Below are 18,240 nucleotides of genomic sequence, written 5' to 3'. Positions count from 1 at the left end.
CTTACTAAGAGTACATAGAGTAGAGCTCTTTCAGAAAGAATACATATAATAACTTACATTTTTTATGAATACTAAGAATAAGTTAACGCCTTGTTTGCTCTGTACATCATAAAAGATACACAATAACACAGATATGATTAAATAATACTACTGATTGAATTCTTATACAAGTTTTGAAGAGGATATATTTCTAACGCAAATAATGTCTTTGAAGTATAAGGTAAAAGACATCGATACATTAGACATCGGTATGAGTATTTCTCCATCATTTATGACTCGTACGGATACTTGACTTTCCTATACATAAAGTGATGGGGAAACAATATGGTTTCGATCAATACATGTTAACATCATCTTGAGCTGGGTTTTTTTATTTCCTGTTTATTAAGTATACAAAGGTGACATCCCATGAAATGTATGTTTCCGGTTCATAGTAATTAATCATGGCACTTGATAAGATGACGCATGTCCTTGCGCGTGTGATAAAAAGAGCTATAGTAAGACCGAGTAGTGAGAGCTGTTTAAACACACGCCATTATGCTCCTCATTTTCAGTTTGTTCATAAATCATGTCTTCAGTTTACCCATTTGTGAACACAACTTACAAAATACCTTAAACACCAGTCAGTGCTCTTCCCTTCACGTGTCCTCTGTGCGAGAAATCACCAACCATGCCTGGAAGGGGACGAGGGAGTTGATACCTGGTGTGGAGTATTGGACAGACGTCATTTTGGAATTTACACCCTGGATACAGTTTAGTGGATGTCTGGAGACCAGCAAACCCCAAAATGTCCTCGAAAAGTCCGGAACTCGTTTGTCAGACGAACATCCTATCACAGAATGTCTGACGTACATGGAGAATTCCACGTTTTACTTGTGGGGATCTCGATGTGTTGATCAGAAAAGTGTTGGTACTCTCACAGGCGGACACTGTTTAGGCGTTCCTTTCAACTTAACAACATTCTGCTTGACCGGTCATGGAAACTGTGTATGTAGGTATGACATCGTCGCCCTTCCGACAGAGCCAGGGCTGCAGAACTGCAAGAGTGTGTCTTTTTCTCTTGGTGAGGGTGACAGCAACACATTGAATACAGCACTTCATAATGTGAATTGTGATTCCAAACTTCCGTTCTTATGTGTAGGACGAGATAATTACAGAAAGAAAGTCGGCGATCAGTTTAAATTCTTTGAGGAAGAGTTGTATAATATAAGTATTGCCAGAAAACTATGTTCACTTCAACACCTTGACATCGCGAGTACCGTTGGAATACAATACATGTCTAATGACTTTCGGAACCACTTCATTAACAATTCCAGATCTTATTGGACATCGATATTTCGGGAAAACAGATTTATTTTAGGTGGTGATCGACATGTATATGACCATGATACAAGTAACTGTATCTCCGTAATGTTCCACCACAATCAGACAGTGGTTTGGAATGTTCGAAGCTGTCCACTTGTAATATCAAACGATATGAACTGCACACAAGCGACAAACACAATCGATGGTAGTTCCAACGTTACATCTGACATTATCTCAAAGCCAAACCAAAATAAGTATTTCTGGTTTCTGTCTGTTCCTGTCGTTGCTGTCATAGTGATCGTAGGTTGCCTCGGAAGAAGACAGTGGTCGAAGAAAACTTCGGGACATTCCTATACCGAGTCTACACGTATACACTACACAGAACCACGTGTCAGAGGCACTGGAGAGGAGAGGGCGGACGCTGAGTACCTTAATACCATAGAGACAAGGCCAACCCAAATGGAAGCCATGACTTCACTAAGGGAGCCCACGCCCATCTCACACGACCAACAGGAAGAACCACACTACATGATCATGAAAAGACCAGTGGAATCTATTTATATATCTTTGCATCTAAAGTATCCAACAAACAGTGCAAAGAATGCTGTTCAAAAGTGATGAGGTACTGATTCAAACTATGTAAAACCTGGGTGCTTTTTTAAACGTTTGTTTCTAGCTGTAACTTACAACCTTAAAATCACAGATATTGAATGTCAATGTATCAGTTTCGATGGTAACTATGTTGTATCTTTGAGCAAGATACCTTACTGCGATTGTTCCAGTACGTGGTTGGGTAGTGCTAGAATTGTTGAATGCTAGCTGTGAGCGCCGAAATGGCAGCACCGGCTGTATGTTCCCCAGGGAGTTGAAAAAGCTATTGGCTGGTTGCAAAGGCCCTATAACCACGGATAATAATTTGTGAACCGCTTTGAGACGATCTATGAACTAGGTTGTGATAAAGCGGTATATAAGAACCTCGAATTATTATTATAATTATTATTACAAGCTAACCGAAACATAATATATATAATATTGTCCTTTTCAGTAACAATTTTATATTATTTATTATAAAATAAAATATATATGCAGACCGGGTAGTTTTGTGATATTGCCATCAAGTAACGGTATAATAATATTAGAGTAGGATGGAATTGAAGTGCTATTATTCATTGTTGAAACATTTGTCGACATATGTCACAGTGATCATTTGTCTGACCAGTTTTAGCCTTTACAGGACAGAGGCGTTTAAAGAATTACAGAACGTCCGCATTTAGGATTGCTCAGCTTTTTGCATATTTGGTCATCACTTATGTGTGCTTACATTGCGGTGATCATTCAGAGTTTGTCCGAAATAACTTATTCCCTTTATTGCCTTTCCATATGTTTTTGTTAACAAAAATAAGATCGCTGTGATATAGAAGCAATCCTGGTAAAACGTTTTCATTAAACGCGATTCTAGGCAAATACATATCTAATTATGGGACTTGACCCAATGCTGCATCCAGGATTGTGTTTGTTTCTTTATGCCATGTTAGCACACGTGTTTGGTTGTATGGTTACAGGAATAGCAAATACATGTATTCAATGTTATAAACCTGTACTAAGGCCTACGGGGCGGGGCTGAACTCTGAGAGTACTCGTTGTAGACTAATTACATAAATGGTTGGCTTTCTCTACCATTCCCATGCATTTGTGCATTGACCAAATTGGTGAAGTATGTATTCTTTAATAGTACAAACGAGTATATGTGTGGGTTTCTTCTGGTGCGACTATATATTAACCCATAGGCATAAGTACACACAGATGACAATTAAAAGTAAACATGACATATAGGATATATCAAGTCGTCACTGTATACATGTCATGTAGGATACTATATATTAACCCATAGGCATAAGTACACACAGATGACAGTTAAAAGTAAACATGACATATAGGATAAATCAAGTCGTCACTGTATACATGTAATGTAGGATATATTAAGTCATCACTGTATACATGTAATGTAGGATATATCAAGTCACCACTGTCATGTAGGATATATCATGTCCTTACTGTCATGTACGACGTATCAAGTCCTCACTGTCATGTAGGATAAACCAAGTCATCACTGTCATGTAGTATATATCAAGTCATCACTGTACACATGTCCTGTAGGATAACAAGTCGTCACTGTATACGTGTCAAGTAGAATATATCAAGTCGTCACTGTATATGCCGTGTAGAATATATCAAGTCATCACTGTATCCTTGTAATGTAGGATATATCAAATCATCACTGTATACATCTCATGTAGGATAACAAGTCGTCACTGTATATGCCATGTAGAATATATCAAGTCATCACTGTATCCTTGTAATGTAGGATATATCAAGTCGGCACTGTCATGTAGGATATATCATCATGTAGGATATATCAAGTCCTCACGGTCATGTAGGATATATAAAGTCCTCACTGTCATGTAGGATAAACCAAGTCATCACTGTCATGTAGCATATATCAAGTCATCACTGTACACATGTCCTGTAGGATAACAAGTCGTCACTGTATACGTGTCAAGTAGAATATATCAAGTCGTCACTGTATACATGTCCTGTAGGATATATCAAGTTATCACTGTATACTTGTAATGTTGGATATATCAAGTCGTCACTGTATATGCCATGTAGAATATATCAGGTCATCACTGTATACATGTCATCACTGTATACGTGTCTTGTAGGATATATCAAGTCGTCACTGTTGTGTAGGATAGATCAAGTCGACACTGTCATGTAGGATATACCAAGTCGACACTGTCATGTAGGATATACCAAGTCGACACTGTCATGTAGGATATACCAAGTCGACACTGTCATGTAGGATATACCAAGTCGACACTGTCATGTAGGATATACCAAGTCGACACTGTCATGTAGGATATACCAAGTCGACACTGTCATGTAGGATATACCAAGTCTTCACTGTCATGTAGGATATATAAAGTCCTCACTGTCATGCAGGATATATCAAGTCCTCACTGTCTTGTAGGATATATCAAGTCCTCACGGTCATGTAGGATATATAAAGTCCTCACTGTCATGTAGGATAAACCAAGTCATCACTGTCATGTAGCATATATCAAGTCATCACTGTATCCTTGTAATGTAGGATATATCAAATCATCACTGTATACGTGCCATGTAGGATATATCAAATCATCACTGTATACGTGCCATGTAGGATATATCAAATCATCACTGTATACGTGCCATGTAGGATATATCAAATCATCACTGTATACATGTCATCTACGATATATCAAGTCATCACTGTGTACATGTCATGTAGGATATATCAGGTCATCACTGTATACATGTCATGAAGGATATATTAAGTCATCACTGTATACATGTAATGTAGGATATATTAAGTCATCACTGCATACATGTCATGTAGGATATATCAAGGCATCACTGTCATGTAGGATAAACCAAGTCATCACTGTCATGTAGCATATATCAAGTCATCACTGTATACACGTCATGTAGGATATATCAAGTAATCACTGTATACATGTCATGTAAGATATATTAAGTCATCACTGCATACATGTCATGGAGGATATATTAAGTCATCACTGTATACATGTCATGAAGGATATATTAAGTCATCACTGCATACATGTCATGTAGAATATATTAAGTCATCACTGTCATGTAGGACATATCAAGTCATCACTGTATACACGTCATGTAGGATATATCAAGTCCTCGCTGTACACTTGTTTTAAGGTTAAAGCATAAGACTGCTTGGCAGATGTTGATTACATCATCATTCCTTGACAGCCCCTTTATTGACTATTTTTTATCTTTAATTTGACACTTTTCATGTAGGATATATCAAGTCATCGCTGTATACATGTCATGTAGGATACTATATATTAACCCATAGGCATAAGTACACACAGATGACAGTTAAAAGTAAACATGACATATAGGATAAATCAAGTCGTCACTGTATACATGTAATGTAGGATATATCAAGTAGACACTGTATACATGTCCTGTGGGATATATCAAGTCATCACTGTCAGGTAGGATATATCAAGTCATCACCGTATACTTGTAATGTAGGATATACCAAGTCGTCACTATATACATGGCATGTAGGATATATATATGTGTGGGTTTCTTCTGGTGCGACTATATATTACCCCATAGGCATAAGTACACACAGATGACAGTTAAAAGTAAACATGACATATAGGATAAATCAAGTCGTCACTGTATACATGTCCTGTAGGATATATCAAGTTATCACTGTATACGTATCATGTAGGATATATCAAGTCCTCACGGTCATGTAGGATATATAAAGTCCTCACTGTCATGTAGGATAAACCAAGTCATCTCTGTCATGTAGGATATATCAAGACCTCACTGTCATGTAGGATATATTAAGTCATCACTGTCATGTAGGACATATCAAGTCATCACTGTATACGTGTCATGTAGGATATATCAAATCATCACTGTATACGTGCCATGTAGGATATATCAAATCATCACTGTATACATGTCATGAAGGATATATTAAGTCATCACTGTCATGTAGGATAAACCAAGTCATCACTGTCATGTAGTATATATCAAGTCATCACTGTACACATGTCCTGTAGGATAACAAGTCGTCACTGTATACGTGTCAAGTAGAATATATCAAGTCGTCACTGTATACGTGTCATGTAAGATATATCAAGTCATCACTGTCATGTAGCATATATCAAGTCATCACTGTATCCTTGTAATGTAGGATATATCAAATCATCACTGTATACGTGCCATGTAGGATATATCAAATCATCACTGTATACATGTCATTTAGGATATATCAAGTCCTCACTGTCTTGTAGGATATATCAAGTCCTCACGGTCATGTAGGATATATAAAGTCCTCACTGTCATGAAGGATATATCAAGTCCTCACTGTACACTTGTTTTAAGTTTAAAGCATAAGACCCCTTGGCAAATGTTGATTACATCATCATTCCTTGACAGCCCCTTTATTGACTATTTTTTATCTTTAATTTGACACTTTTCATGTAGGATATATCAAGTCATCGCTGTATACATGTCATGTAGGAGAACAAGTCGTCACTGTATATGCCGTGTAGAATATATCAAGTCATCACTGTATGCATGTCATGTAGGATATATCAAGGCCTCACTGTCATGTAGGATATGTCAAGTCATCACTGTCATGTAGTATATATCAAGTCATCACTGTATACTTGTAATGTTGGATATATCAAGTCGTCACTGTCATGTAGGATATATAAAGTCCTCACTGTCATGAAGGATATATCAAGTCCTCACTGTCATGTAGGATATATAAAGTCCTCACTGTCATGAAGGATATATCAAGTCCTCACTGTCATGTAGGATATATCAAGTCCTCACTGTACACTTGTTTTAAGTTTAAAGCATAAGACCCCTTGGCAAATGTTGATTACATCATCATTCCTTGACAGCCCCTTTATTGACTATTTTTTATCTTTAATTTGACACTTTTACAGCACAAGGCAGGTCTGACGTTAGTAAAGTATGCCTCTAGGACATGTTGATTTAAATTATTGAGTTTCTGACACAGATATGTTTTCTAATTTTCTCTAAAGGACTTTATCTAGGGCACACTTCAAACAATCTCTCCCTTTATCTTACTTCAGATGTGTTTCAAGTTTGATAAATGTTGACTGAAGGCTGTTATATTGTCACCATGTAATGGATCGATCACCCCCAAACAAAATAAAATAAACTACAATCTGTAAAGAAATATTTATTTTTGGTACATTCATCCACAGCACAAATCAATCGAAGGTTTACATGTAAATGTTGTGTGTGCTTTAACAGATGCAGTCAGTTAACTGTGTGTAATTAAACCACACTTTTGATTCTGTAATTTATACATTTTATGATCTTAGAGAAGGCAATAAATGGATACAACAATAACTTTGGCAAATGAGTTTTCTGTGTTTGTGCAATAATTTTTAGGTGTTTGTAAAACGCAAAATATTATAATCAGAGAATTGTTGGCAATTGTTTACACATTAAAAGGCAAATTATTGTAAAAAGTATGTGACCAGGGATCTTTGTAAAGACATACAAGTTACTCTCTTTTACATGAATCTTTGCGTCTTCCTCTCTCTCTCCTTCCTCTCTTACTCCACTTCTCTCTAATTTTTCACTCACATTAACTCCATGCAATTTTTACAGTACATTTCATTCAATAGAATTTAAGGTATGTGTAACACCTATTTGGGGACTAACAGTGGTTGATGTATAAGGTATTTAGATTCCCCTATTTGGGGACTAACAGTGGTTGATGTATAAGGCATTTAGATACCCCTATTTGGGGACTAACTGTGGTTGATGTATAAGGTATTTAGATACCCCTATTTGGGGACTAAGAGTGGTTGATGTATAAGGTATGTGTAACACCTATTTGGGGACTAACAGTGGTCATTGTATAAGGCATTTAGATTTCCCTATTTAGGGACTAACAGTGGTCGATGTATAAGGCATTTAGATTTCCCTATTTAGGGACTAACAGTGGTCGATGTATAAGGCATTTAGATTTCCCTATTTAGGGACTAACAGTGGTCGATGTATAAGGCATTTAGATTTCCCTATTTAGGGACTAACAGTGGTTGATGTAGAAGGTATTTAGATACCCCTATTTGGGGACTAACAGTGGTTGATGTATCAGGTATTTAGATACCCCTATTTGGGGATTAACAGTGGTTGATGTACCAGGTATTTAGATACCCCTATTTGGGGACTAACAGTGGTTGATGTACCAGGTATTTAGATACCCCTATTTGGGGACTAATAGTGGTTGATGTATAAGGTATTTAGATACCCCTATTTGGAGACTAACTGTGGTTGATGTATAAGGTATTTAGATACCCCTATTTGGAGACTAACTGTGGTTGATGTATAAGGTATTTAGATACCCCTATTTGGGGACTAAGAGTGGTTGATGTATAAGGTATGTGTAACACCTATTTGGGGACTAACAGTGGTTGATGTATCAGGTATTTAGATACCCCTATTTGGGGATTAACAGTGGTTGATGTACCAGGTATTTAGATACCCCTATTTGGGGACTAATAGTGGTTGATGTATAAGGTATTTAGATACCCCTATTTGGAGACTAACTGTGGTTGATGTATAAGGTATTTAGATACCCCTATTTGGGGACTAAGAGTGGTTGATGTATAAGGTATGTGTAACACCTATTTGGGGACTAACAGTGGTTGATGTATAAGGTATTTAGATCCCCCTATTTGGGGACTAACAGTGGTTGATGTATCAGGTATTTAGATACCCCTATTTGGGGACTAACAGTGGTTGATGTAGAATTCCTCATTACAGATATATTTTCTCCTACGTGTTACAAAGTTTGTGGCCTGAGAGAGCTACACTCTTTGTGTAAAGAATGTCTTGCCCAGTTTGTAAAGTTCCTTCTCGTATATATCATGTTCCTGTTCAAACAGTCGCTGCAGAGCCACTCTTCTCACCTGTGAAAACCAAAAATATTTATCAGGTTTTTTCCCCTAATTTTTTGTTACTGTTAGATGAGTATATACCTTAAGAATGTCATCTAAGTAACAATACTGATAGGTTGAATTAATCTGAGATTTTATTTTACAACCATTCCATACATTAATGAAAAAGATATCCCCAAACTTAAGCTTTAACTAACAAGAGGGGCCCAATGGGCCTGCGTCGCTCACCTGGGGGACTAACAGTGGTTGATGTATCAAAAGTGGACTAAAACACAGCTACAGGCAGAATATCAGTATTTGATTCATAAGAACCTATTAAAAGATTTAAACATATGACGCCTGTGACCTTGAATGTCGAACAAGGACATTAGGTTGAACAGAGTTTATAGTCTTTCAACCCAGCATGCTTCTGGAAAAATATCATTACTCTGGACCTTTTAGTTATACAGAACAGATCATTTAAAGATTTAAACATATATTGACAACTGTGACCTTGAATATGGGCGAAAGTCATTCACTTGGTAGCACTTCATCCCAGCATGCTACCGGCCCAAAATCAGTACCCTGGGCCTTTTGGTTATTGAGAAGAAGTTGTTTAAAGATTTTAACACATTTGACCCCTGTGACCTTGAAAGTGGGTCAAGGTAATTCATTTGGACAAACTTGGCAGTCCTTCGTTCCAGCATGCTACAGGCCCAATATCAGTAACCTTGGCCTTTTGGTTATTGAGAAGAAGTTGTTCAAAGATTTTAACACATTTGACCCCTGTGACCTTGAAAGTGGGTCAAGGTCATTGAGTTGAACAAACTTGGTAGCCCTTCATCTCAGCATGCTACAGGCCAAATATCAGTACCCTGGGCCTTTTGGTTATTGAGAAGAAGTTGTTTAAAGATGTGAAGACATTTGACCCCTGTCACCTTGAAAGTGGGTCAAGGTCATTCATTTGCACAAACTTGGTAGCCCTTCATCCCAGCATGCTACAGGCCCTATATCAGTACCCTGGGCTTTTCGGTTATTTAGAAGAAGTTGTTTGAATATCCTGTCACTGTTGAACCTGTATCATACTGAGACATCTTTTCACACTCTTGACCTGTCACCAACTGACCTCTGTCGACTCAGATCCCCTATCACACTAACCCCTATCATTTTGTTGAATCTTTATCATTTTGAGACATCTTGTAACACTCTTGACCTATCACCATCCAACCTCTGTCACCTCAGATCCCCTGTCACTCTAACCCTTGTCACTTTGTTGACTCTGTATCATACTGAGACATCTTGTCACACTTTTGACCTGTCACTGTCTGACCTCTGTCACCTCAGATCCCCTGTCACTCTAACCCTTGTCACTTTGTTGACTCTGTATCATACTGAAACATCTTGTCACACTCTTGACCTATCACTGTCTGATCTCTGTCGTCACCTCAGATCCCCTGTCACCCTAACCTCCTGTCACTGTTGAACCTGTATCATAATGAGACATCTTGTCACACTTTTGACCTATCACCATCTGGGATCCTGTCATCTTTCAGTTCCAGTCAATCAACCTGACTCCCTGTAACCCTTAAAACGCCTGTTTCATTGACACCCTCTGGTCCTTGTCACCACCCTCTGACGACACCTCCATCCATGTTACTATTTGACACCTCATCATCCTGCTGTATCCTGGTCACGTATCACTTATCTCTAACCCTTTGTCTCCTCCTGAACCAGTCATCCTTTTAACTCCCTGATATCATAGCTTCTGTTACCTTCTGACCTGTAACCCCTTGATGACCTTTCATTTCTGACCCATCATGTTTGACCTTCTTTTACCTCTGACGTTACTTACAGCAATGCTGGCTTTATGTGCCTGACTTAGTTCTTCGTTGATCCTCTTGTCATCCTCACGAATTCGCTTTTTCCAGCTGGACTGTTCTAGGTTCTCGTTCCACTCTGCTCTTTGATTTGTTTTTAGTTCTCTATGGAAATGTAAAAAAAACTGTATAGTCTTGTATGTGAAAACAATTCGTCACATGATTTCTATCAAATTTTAGTATTTATATTTATCTACAAGCAATTAAAGTTCCTTGGAGTATGAATACCTTGTATGGATGCATGCTGCTGCATTCAAAACAGTATGGCAACAGTATCATGGCTGACTATGGCAACCTCTTGTAAAACTCTGTATTTTTCTGGTGTATAGCACATACGGCCCCTTGGGAATCTCCAACACAACACTGTCACAGATACTTACATGACAACATACATGTATATGCCTTCTTCTCTCTATTCTTTATATAAGCAGATTAAATAGGAATGCAATGTTAAAATCATCCACAAACATATCATTACCTTATGATATAATTTGGAATGGGAGCGAAGGGAGACAATCCCTGTACAAAATTCGTTAATACAGGTAAAGATTAGGCTAATTAAGTAAAGTGAATGATGACATTATTATTGTCATGATCGAAGAAAATCAAACATACAAAAGTGAAAACTTACAATCTCACAACGTTTTCTCTATCTGCCATCATTTCATCTTTCTGAAAAGTACAAAAGGCATGCTAAAACCGACAGCACTAGTAACGTTCAATATATATAAATGTTTACATGTGTAGTAGGTAGCTTAATTTTCGAGTATTTTGATGTTCCACATAATGTGTTTCCTGCAGAAATCCTCTGATAGCATTCATATTGTTTCCAATAACATTACGGGCAAGTTAAGCCTACGGTCTAATTTTGGTGGTCGAAGATGAAAATCATGAAATGAAATCAGTGCATCACTGCATGTTTTTTTCTTTCCAAAGAAATTATCAACGTTACAAACCTGAATGCGTTCTTTTTGTTTCTCAAATGCTTGTTTTAAACTTGATTTTCCACCTGTGTTCAATTCGAACCGAAGAGTCGTTGCAAGACTCATTTTGACGGATAAACGTTGACCACCAGAATCAAAACACACTGGCTCTGCAACTGGTTGCTATTAGACGAAGTACGCTCCAGTATCCTTACGCTTAAAAATATAGACCATATTAAAGTATCATAATTACATTTATCATTTTGATTTAATGTTATTTTGGTTATCCTAAATAGAGTGCATATGAGTTTGTTTAATGCATATAGTTTCTAACGCACTTATAACATTTTCCATTTACATTTGTGTAAGAATACATCGACCTGAAGCAGTATCGTAGATAAACAATATGGCGACTGCAGGCCCTTTTTGTAATTGACCTTACTTCATTTTGACCTCAAATACCTCAGCTAAAGAAAGACAACTCTACCTTTCTTAACATGTTCAATTGGTACAGAGACTATAATTTCAATTTCGCGATGTACATTTGAAGGCTAGATTTGAGAACATGCAGTTTGTCAGATATCATTATCATTCCGATTATTGATTTGGGGCTTATTCGGGATATATCACCATCCTGTGGCGCGCAATTTCCCCCTCATTTCACACAATACCTTCTGATTTTTCCTGCATTTTTATTGATAATTTACCATTCCGAAAGAGATTTATCTTAAATTTCATTCAATAATATTTGCCATATTTTCCGTGTAGGTATCGATTTCTACAAAATTTTGGTGCCGTAGTTTCAGTGTTTTCACTTTGTTGTCGCAAAAAAAAGACGTTTTACAAGGGAATTAACTATAACAGTTAGTCCTAATAAAAGTCATGTTTTGCAATGCTGAGTTATACATACATACATGTATATATGCCTATAGGCCTCAGTACATATACCCGGAAAACTGCAAAATGAGCAACATTTGTTTGGATTTTTTGACCCGCAACACAAAACCTCAAATTGTAATAAATAACACCCAAAATCATATTAATTAAAACTGTCTTACTGCATAAGTAAAAAGTTGGGGGGTAACAAAAAGAAAAATGAGCTTGAAATATATTACTTTTTATGCTTCTTTGATTGAAACTTCCACGATACCAGTCATACCAGACTATGCCTTACTACTACATATGGCTGTATAGGCCTATGTCTCTGGGTTATTTATTGTACTGGCTACGTTAAGTGTTACCCTAGATAGAATTATCTAATCATATGCAGTGAGCCTTGAACCCCTTAACCGAATTTTTAACTCTCCTATTGAAAATACCCGTCATATGTGTAAATGGATGGACACAACGCACTGTTTTAGCACGGACTTAGATTAGAGTAGAGACGTATACGTCTCGAATTAGAGGGCTAAGTCCGTGGTTTTACTAATTCATTTGTATATGCTTTTTTTTCTATTTGGTTTCTATTACAAAAAGGGAGCAGTGTTTCTTATCAGTTTGGAACCGAATTTTTTACAGAGTAGGACAGCAAATAATAACACAACTAGCATTTATTTCCGTGATTTCAGGCACCCTGAGTACCTAAAATGAGTCACCTAATAATAATAAAAAGGACACAAAGATAACAGCGGTATATAACCGTAATCAACTAGAACATTGTGTTGTAGCGGGTATAAAATAGTCTTCATGTTAAATCAAGGTCGTAGATATAGTGCGATTCGTTTATAAATTCCTTGTCGTTCAAAATTTTAAGTTCCTTTTTATCTTTGTTGTCATGTTATTTGCATTCAAGTTACTATGTAACTTAAACTGAGCCATACAATATTGAATTGAATTGAAAAATTGTAAATGGTAAGCTGGACTAATTTGTTTCTTAAAAGTTGCTTGTCTGTAACGTATAGAAACATATGCGCCACCAGTGCATATTTTACATAACTATCTGGTGAAAATGCAACATTAAAATCGCACAGTAACACATGTTAGTTTCCCACAGTTAATGAGTGTCGCGCCAGCTTTTGCAAGTTTTAGCATTAATTTCAAGAATCTATATTTTTGGCATTATTGCTACTTTTTAGTACACTCATCTTTCAACTATGCCATACGTCAGCTAAATCCTTTTTGTCCTTTTCCATCGTTAAATACTGAGCACTGGCGATGATGCATAATGTTTTTCTATGAAAAGAAAATTATTTTTATTGATCAGCATTTGTCATCCAAAGGCCACACCTGAAAAACGGTTGAAATCGATAGTGATTCGGAATATTCAGCGATTCGGATATTACCGTAGGAAAACAGCAAGTGCTTCCGAGTGGCTTCCGAAAGCCCACTCACGAAACTTCCTTCGTGCAGCTGCGACTGGTTCTTTCTAAAAAGATGGAGACCGACGGAGTTAGCCCACAGACAAACTGGGACTCTGACAGCCCCGTAGGGGCAGCACTTTTACTTGTTATTGGGGAACCAGTTACAGATGATCACCAAAATGTCATTTTAGGAGAAATTACGAAAGGTAAGTGGCCGGTTAGTTTTCCACACCGCTTTGAAATGAGCGATACGAATGAGCATTGTGTGTTACTGACGGTTTATTTCTACTTTCGGATGGACCGGTGAAGTAAGCGTTCCTAGGTCTCGTCAGACCGGCAGTGAAATTGACCTATTTCCACACATGTGTACATTATAAGTATAACGGATGTGTTCTAGCTTAGAAAATGGCCATATTCCCTGTTGATTTTTAAATTCAAAGATCCGTAGTTTTGTCTAACAAATCGAATGATAACACAATTTATGAGTCATCGGTGGCTACAAGTGCAGAATACATTATGCTAATGCCGACCGTCTGTGTGGCGAGCTTTAGCTGTCTGCGATTTGGTGACACGATGCCAAAACATATCCTGGACCATTGAAAATATTAAACACACTTTTAGGTCAAATATTTTGTGTTGATAAACAAATTACATGTTTTGATGCATAATATGTGTATTGACCATATTGTAAATAAGGTATTGTTAGTTTACAAAGAAAAGCTCATGTCTGATTTTTTTCATTTGACTATTAATGCACAACATTGTTTTAAAATGTATATCAGCAGATATATTATCAGTGGAGGTGTACATGTAGAATGTATTGCAATTTGATACATTGTTGTGGGATGGCTGGTAAGTGGGGTTTCAATAGGAGGTAATTAGTGACCCATAGAGCCCCTAACACTGTGATAACTGTGTACTCACTGGTATCTGTCTGTATCTCCCTGTTATCACAGTCACCCAGCAGGGAGGCTGAGCCTACACTGAAGCTGCAACCTAATGAAAATTGTCTGTGAGAGAAAGCTTGGTAATTTGGATGAAGTTAGGGGATCTTAATTAAACTGATAGTCCTTGCTTGCACTAAATAACACCTTTTTGATATTTTTTCCTGTAACATGGAGCACAAATTTTCAGCTGACCTTGAACTATAGACTTATCATTTCTTTAAGCGATTTTTCCTGTGCTTGATGTACATGTAGTGATACTACCTGATATCAATGATTATCAGGTCAGAGTGTCCAACTAATCCTAAAAAATAATGCAAAATGTTCAAAAGGTAATTGGAAAACCATTTTCTTTATGTCACATCTGATAACACAATTATAATCATAATTGGGAAAGATTGAAAAACACAATTTCATAAACAAGGAATTTATCATTTTAAAAGCATTGTAAGTTGTGTCCTGAAATTTAGGAGTTTCTTAAATGTGGAAAGTCTTGTGAAAGCCCTAGGTCTTGATCCAGTCAGGTTTTTGTTTTTTTGATTCGCTAAATTTACTTTGGGGGAGGGGGGATGGGCATGATTGGACAGGAGAGGAGAGAGCAACAAAAACCTTTCAGTAATGAAATAGTTTGTCCTCCAGCATTTCATTCTCTGGCCCTTTTATCACAAAAGCGAACAATCCTGTACTGTAGCTTGAAGAGAATTCATGTGATGTAGAATCCTATTGAATAATTGATATATAGGAAGTAAGGAGCTGATTGATGCTGACTCATGGTACTCCGGTCATCCGTCACAGCATTACTACACGAGTGACTGCCCAGATATTGGCATTACCCCACACTTATTATTATATTACTGAGATTGCCTAATGATCATATCTGTCCACAAATTTATTGTTTATTTTTATGTGATAACTGCTTCTTAAATTAATTCACCTATAAAAGTAAATCAATGTCAAACCTACCATTATTTGTAATGTGAATTTGTAATTGAATAAAAGCTGTAGGTTGTTTATATACAGATGTAGCAATAATGCAAAACAAAATTATTCTTGCGTTTATACTATCCACACTCAAAAATTAAGGTAGTTAGCCACTTTATTTGACATGATATTTTGACAGCTTGTATGGTAAATGTTTCAGTTGATATTTTGACAGAGGTTATACGGTAAATGTTTCAGACTTTTAAAGTGCTTGCCTAAAATCGGTATAAAATTACCAGTGTTGGTACTAATAGAGACTAATATACATTTTGTGTAGGAAAGGGTAGCATTACTGTTGATAAAAAAGTCTTGCAAGTGCTAGAGAGCATCTAATTCAAATCAATGCAAAGTCAAAACATTAGTTTGCATTTGTATAACATGATATAAGATTAAATATAGATATTACAGAAACAAATTTTAACCTAAAGAAGCGATGACATGATGAACTATAAATAGCTGTTGCGTCACTGCAGACAGCCAAGATGAGTATAAGCTGTTTATCTGTTATCTCTTGAATACAGTTAAGATATCTCGTACAACACTGATTAAACTGGTATATCTTTATAATCAGATACACTGTGAAATTCCATAAAGTGTGTGGGATTTCTGAGCTCCTGGATGACTTGCAATGCTGATAGGGAAACACTGATGATTGTATTGAGACAAACTCTCTCTGCTATCAATGCTAATGTAAAAGATAACAAACTCCCTTTATGTGCTCATCAGTGCTAACTCATTGAGTGTGACTCAGTTGTGTACACCGTTATATACCAGAGAGGAACGCACTTGAAATGCACATGCGTCTCCAAGGGGATTGGTTACGGGGCCTCCCTCAGACATCTCTGACAGGGCTAACCCTCCAAATTGTTTTGACAGTTGGTAATCAGCTGTAATAAGGAAGATATAATTTAACTCTCACTGGGTCTGGTATCATTTACAAGGGCACAGGGTAAAACATGGCTTAGTTAGGACCTGATCTTTGGTGCAGATTTCTTCTCTGACGATTTGAAGGCTTCCTTCCTCAACTAAAAATGTACTTATTTTCATGAAAGCTTTTGAGAGGGTGGAGCTCCATCAAACTTGAAAGATGATGCAGTTGCATTGGCACTTTAAACCTTTAATTTCTTAAAGTTTGGAAACTCCTGGATCAGCCACTGTAAATGTCACTAAAGGATTATTCACATTGCCTCTCTGTTGTAGTATGAAAGTGTTTATCAGTATGTTGCACACTTGCTATATTAAATGTTTTAATAATGATATACTATATTGGAGTAGTTTAAAATGTGAGTTCGATGAAACCAAAGCAGTTTTACTGGTGATGATTTTTGTAAGATTCAATTTAATTTTAAGCCAGTCTGTATTATACACCATGCCGCTGCAGTGATGTGGTAATTTGATTCATTCATGCACTGCATTATGCATGGAGGAAAGGAAAAGCTGTTATCCCGCACGTGTGTAACTGCGAGTGTGTGTAACTGAATGATTCATTATATATAACTGTTATACTGCACTTTTGTGTTATCTACTGATGTAGAAGATAGCGAACATTTAAAACATGTACAGTCTCTTGTTTATTTAAAACTGGCCCTTAGTTTAGGCTGATGTTATCACTGGTATTACAATATAACCTTGATAGACCTTACATAAGTTATAGAATGTATGGCTCTTAAATCTGGATCAAGTTACCTTGAATGACATTTCTCTTTTTGATATTTTAATTAGAGTAGATATGATTTTTAAATAAAATGCAGTTATAGAAGGGTTCGAGAATCGGGATGTTAATCGTGTATAGAATCATGTTACTGATGATGAATGGTAAGAAATTTGCATATTGTACTTGGTTAGGTTTCAGTTACATTAGTTGGAAACAATTTGATGCATCATATGAAATAGAAGATTACTGATGTCTTGTGCATACTTAACTTTTCTAACAAGACATGAATTTATTTTCATTCAGCATACCCAATATAGGCAAAATATTTTGTATGGATGGTTGCGAAAATAATTGTGCGGTAATGGAATTCATGATTGAGGTTTTACATGGTGTTATGTGGACATGGAATTCATGATTGCGGTTTTACATGGTGTTATGTGGACATGGAATTCATGATTGAGGTTTTACATGGTGTTATGTGGACATGAATTCCATGTCCACATAAAACCTCAATCATGAATTCCATGTCCACATAACACCATGTAAAACCTCAATCATGAATTCCATTTTCTAACAAGACATGAATTTATTTTCATTCAGCATACCCAATATAGGCAAAATATTTTGTATGGATGGTTGCGAAAATAATTGTGCGGTAATGGAATTCATGTTTGAGGTTTTACATGGTGTTATGTGGCCATGGAATTCATGATTGAGGTTTTACATG

General features: G+C 36.7%; 2 protein-coding genes across 5 annotated transcripts in view; one reads left to right on the top strand and one right to left on the bottom strand.

Moving 5' to 3' along the window:
• Positions 1–7,113: 7,113 nt before the first annotated feature.
• On the bottom strand, positions 7,114–11,849 carry LOC110453088 (uncharacterized protein C1orf189 homolog). 2 transcript variants are annotated; one of them, XM_021501924.1, is made up of 6 exons: positions 11,668–11,849; positions 11,343–11,383; positions 10,687–10,816; positions 8,583–8,867; positions 8,349–8,536; positions 7,114–8,302 (listed from the first exon to the last, which is right to left on the bottom strand). In XM_021501924.1, the coding sequence occupies exons 1-4, from the start codon at positions 11,758–11,760 to the stop codon at positions 8,766–8,768; spliced, it is 366 nt and encodes a 121-aa protein (XP_021357599.1). In that variant the 5' UTR covers positions 11,761–11,849; the 3' UTR covers positions 7,114–8,302; positions 8,349–8,536; positions 8,583–8,765. The 2 variants fall into 2 exon arrangements, with proteins under 2 accessions (XP_021357599.1, XP_021357600.1); XM_021501925.1 differs by having other exon boundaries at positions 8,143–8,161.
• A 2,107-nt stretch (positions 11,850–13,956) lies between these two features.
• Positions 13,957–18,240, top strand: part of LOC110453087 (microtubule-associated protein 1B-like) — a 58,562-nt gene continuing 54,278 nt past the window's right edge. For all 3 annotated transcript variants that reach the window (XR_002463252.1, XM_021501923.1, XM_021501922.1), the window contains exon 1: positions 13,957–14,140. Coding sequence is in view for 2 of the 3 variants with exons in the window: in XM_021501923.1 (XP_021357598.1) it covers positions 14,008–14,140 (133 nt within the window). In the remaining variant the exon portion in view is untranslated. The remainder of the gene's footprint in view (positions 14,141–18,240) is intronic.

This window comes from Mizuhopecten yessoensis, unplaced genomic scaffold (genome assembly GCF_002113885.1).
Source record: "Mizuhopecten yessoensis strain PY_sf001 unplaced genomic scaffold, ASM211388v2 scaffold7087, whole genome shotgun sequence".
Classification (NCBI taxonomy): domain Eukaryota; kingdom Metazoa; phylum Mollusca; class Bivalvia; order Pectinida; family Pectinidae; genus Mizuhopecten; species Mizuhopecten yessoensis.
The sequence above is the reverse complement of the archived record's forward strand: the minus strand, read 5'-3'. Positions and strand labels throughout refer to the sequence as shown.

Coding starts and splice junctions, on each gene's coding strand:
- LOC110453088 (XM_021501924.1), bottom strand. CDS start 11,760: ATGAGTCTTGCAACGACTCTTCGGTTCGAATTGAACACAGGTGGAAAA. Junction 10,817..11,342: donor AGAGAAAACGTTGTGAGATT/GTAAGTTTTCAC, acceptor ACATTTCCATAG/AGAACTAAAAACAAATCAAA. Junction 8,868..10,686: donor CACATAAAGCCAGCATTGCT/GTAAGTAACGTC, acceptor TGGTTTTCACAG/GTGAGAAGAGTGGCTCTGCA.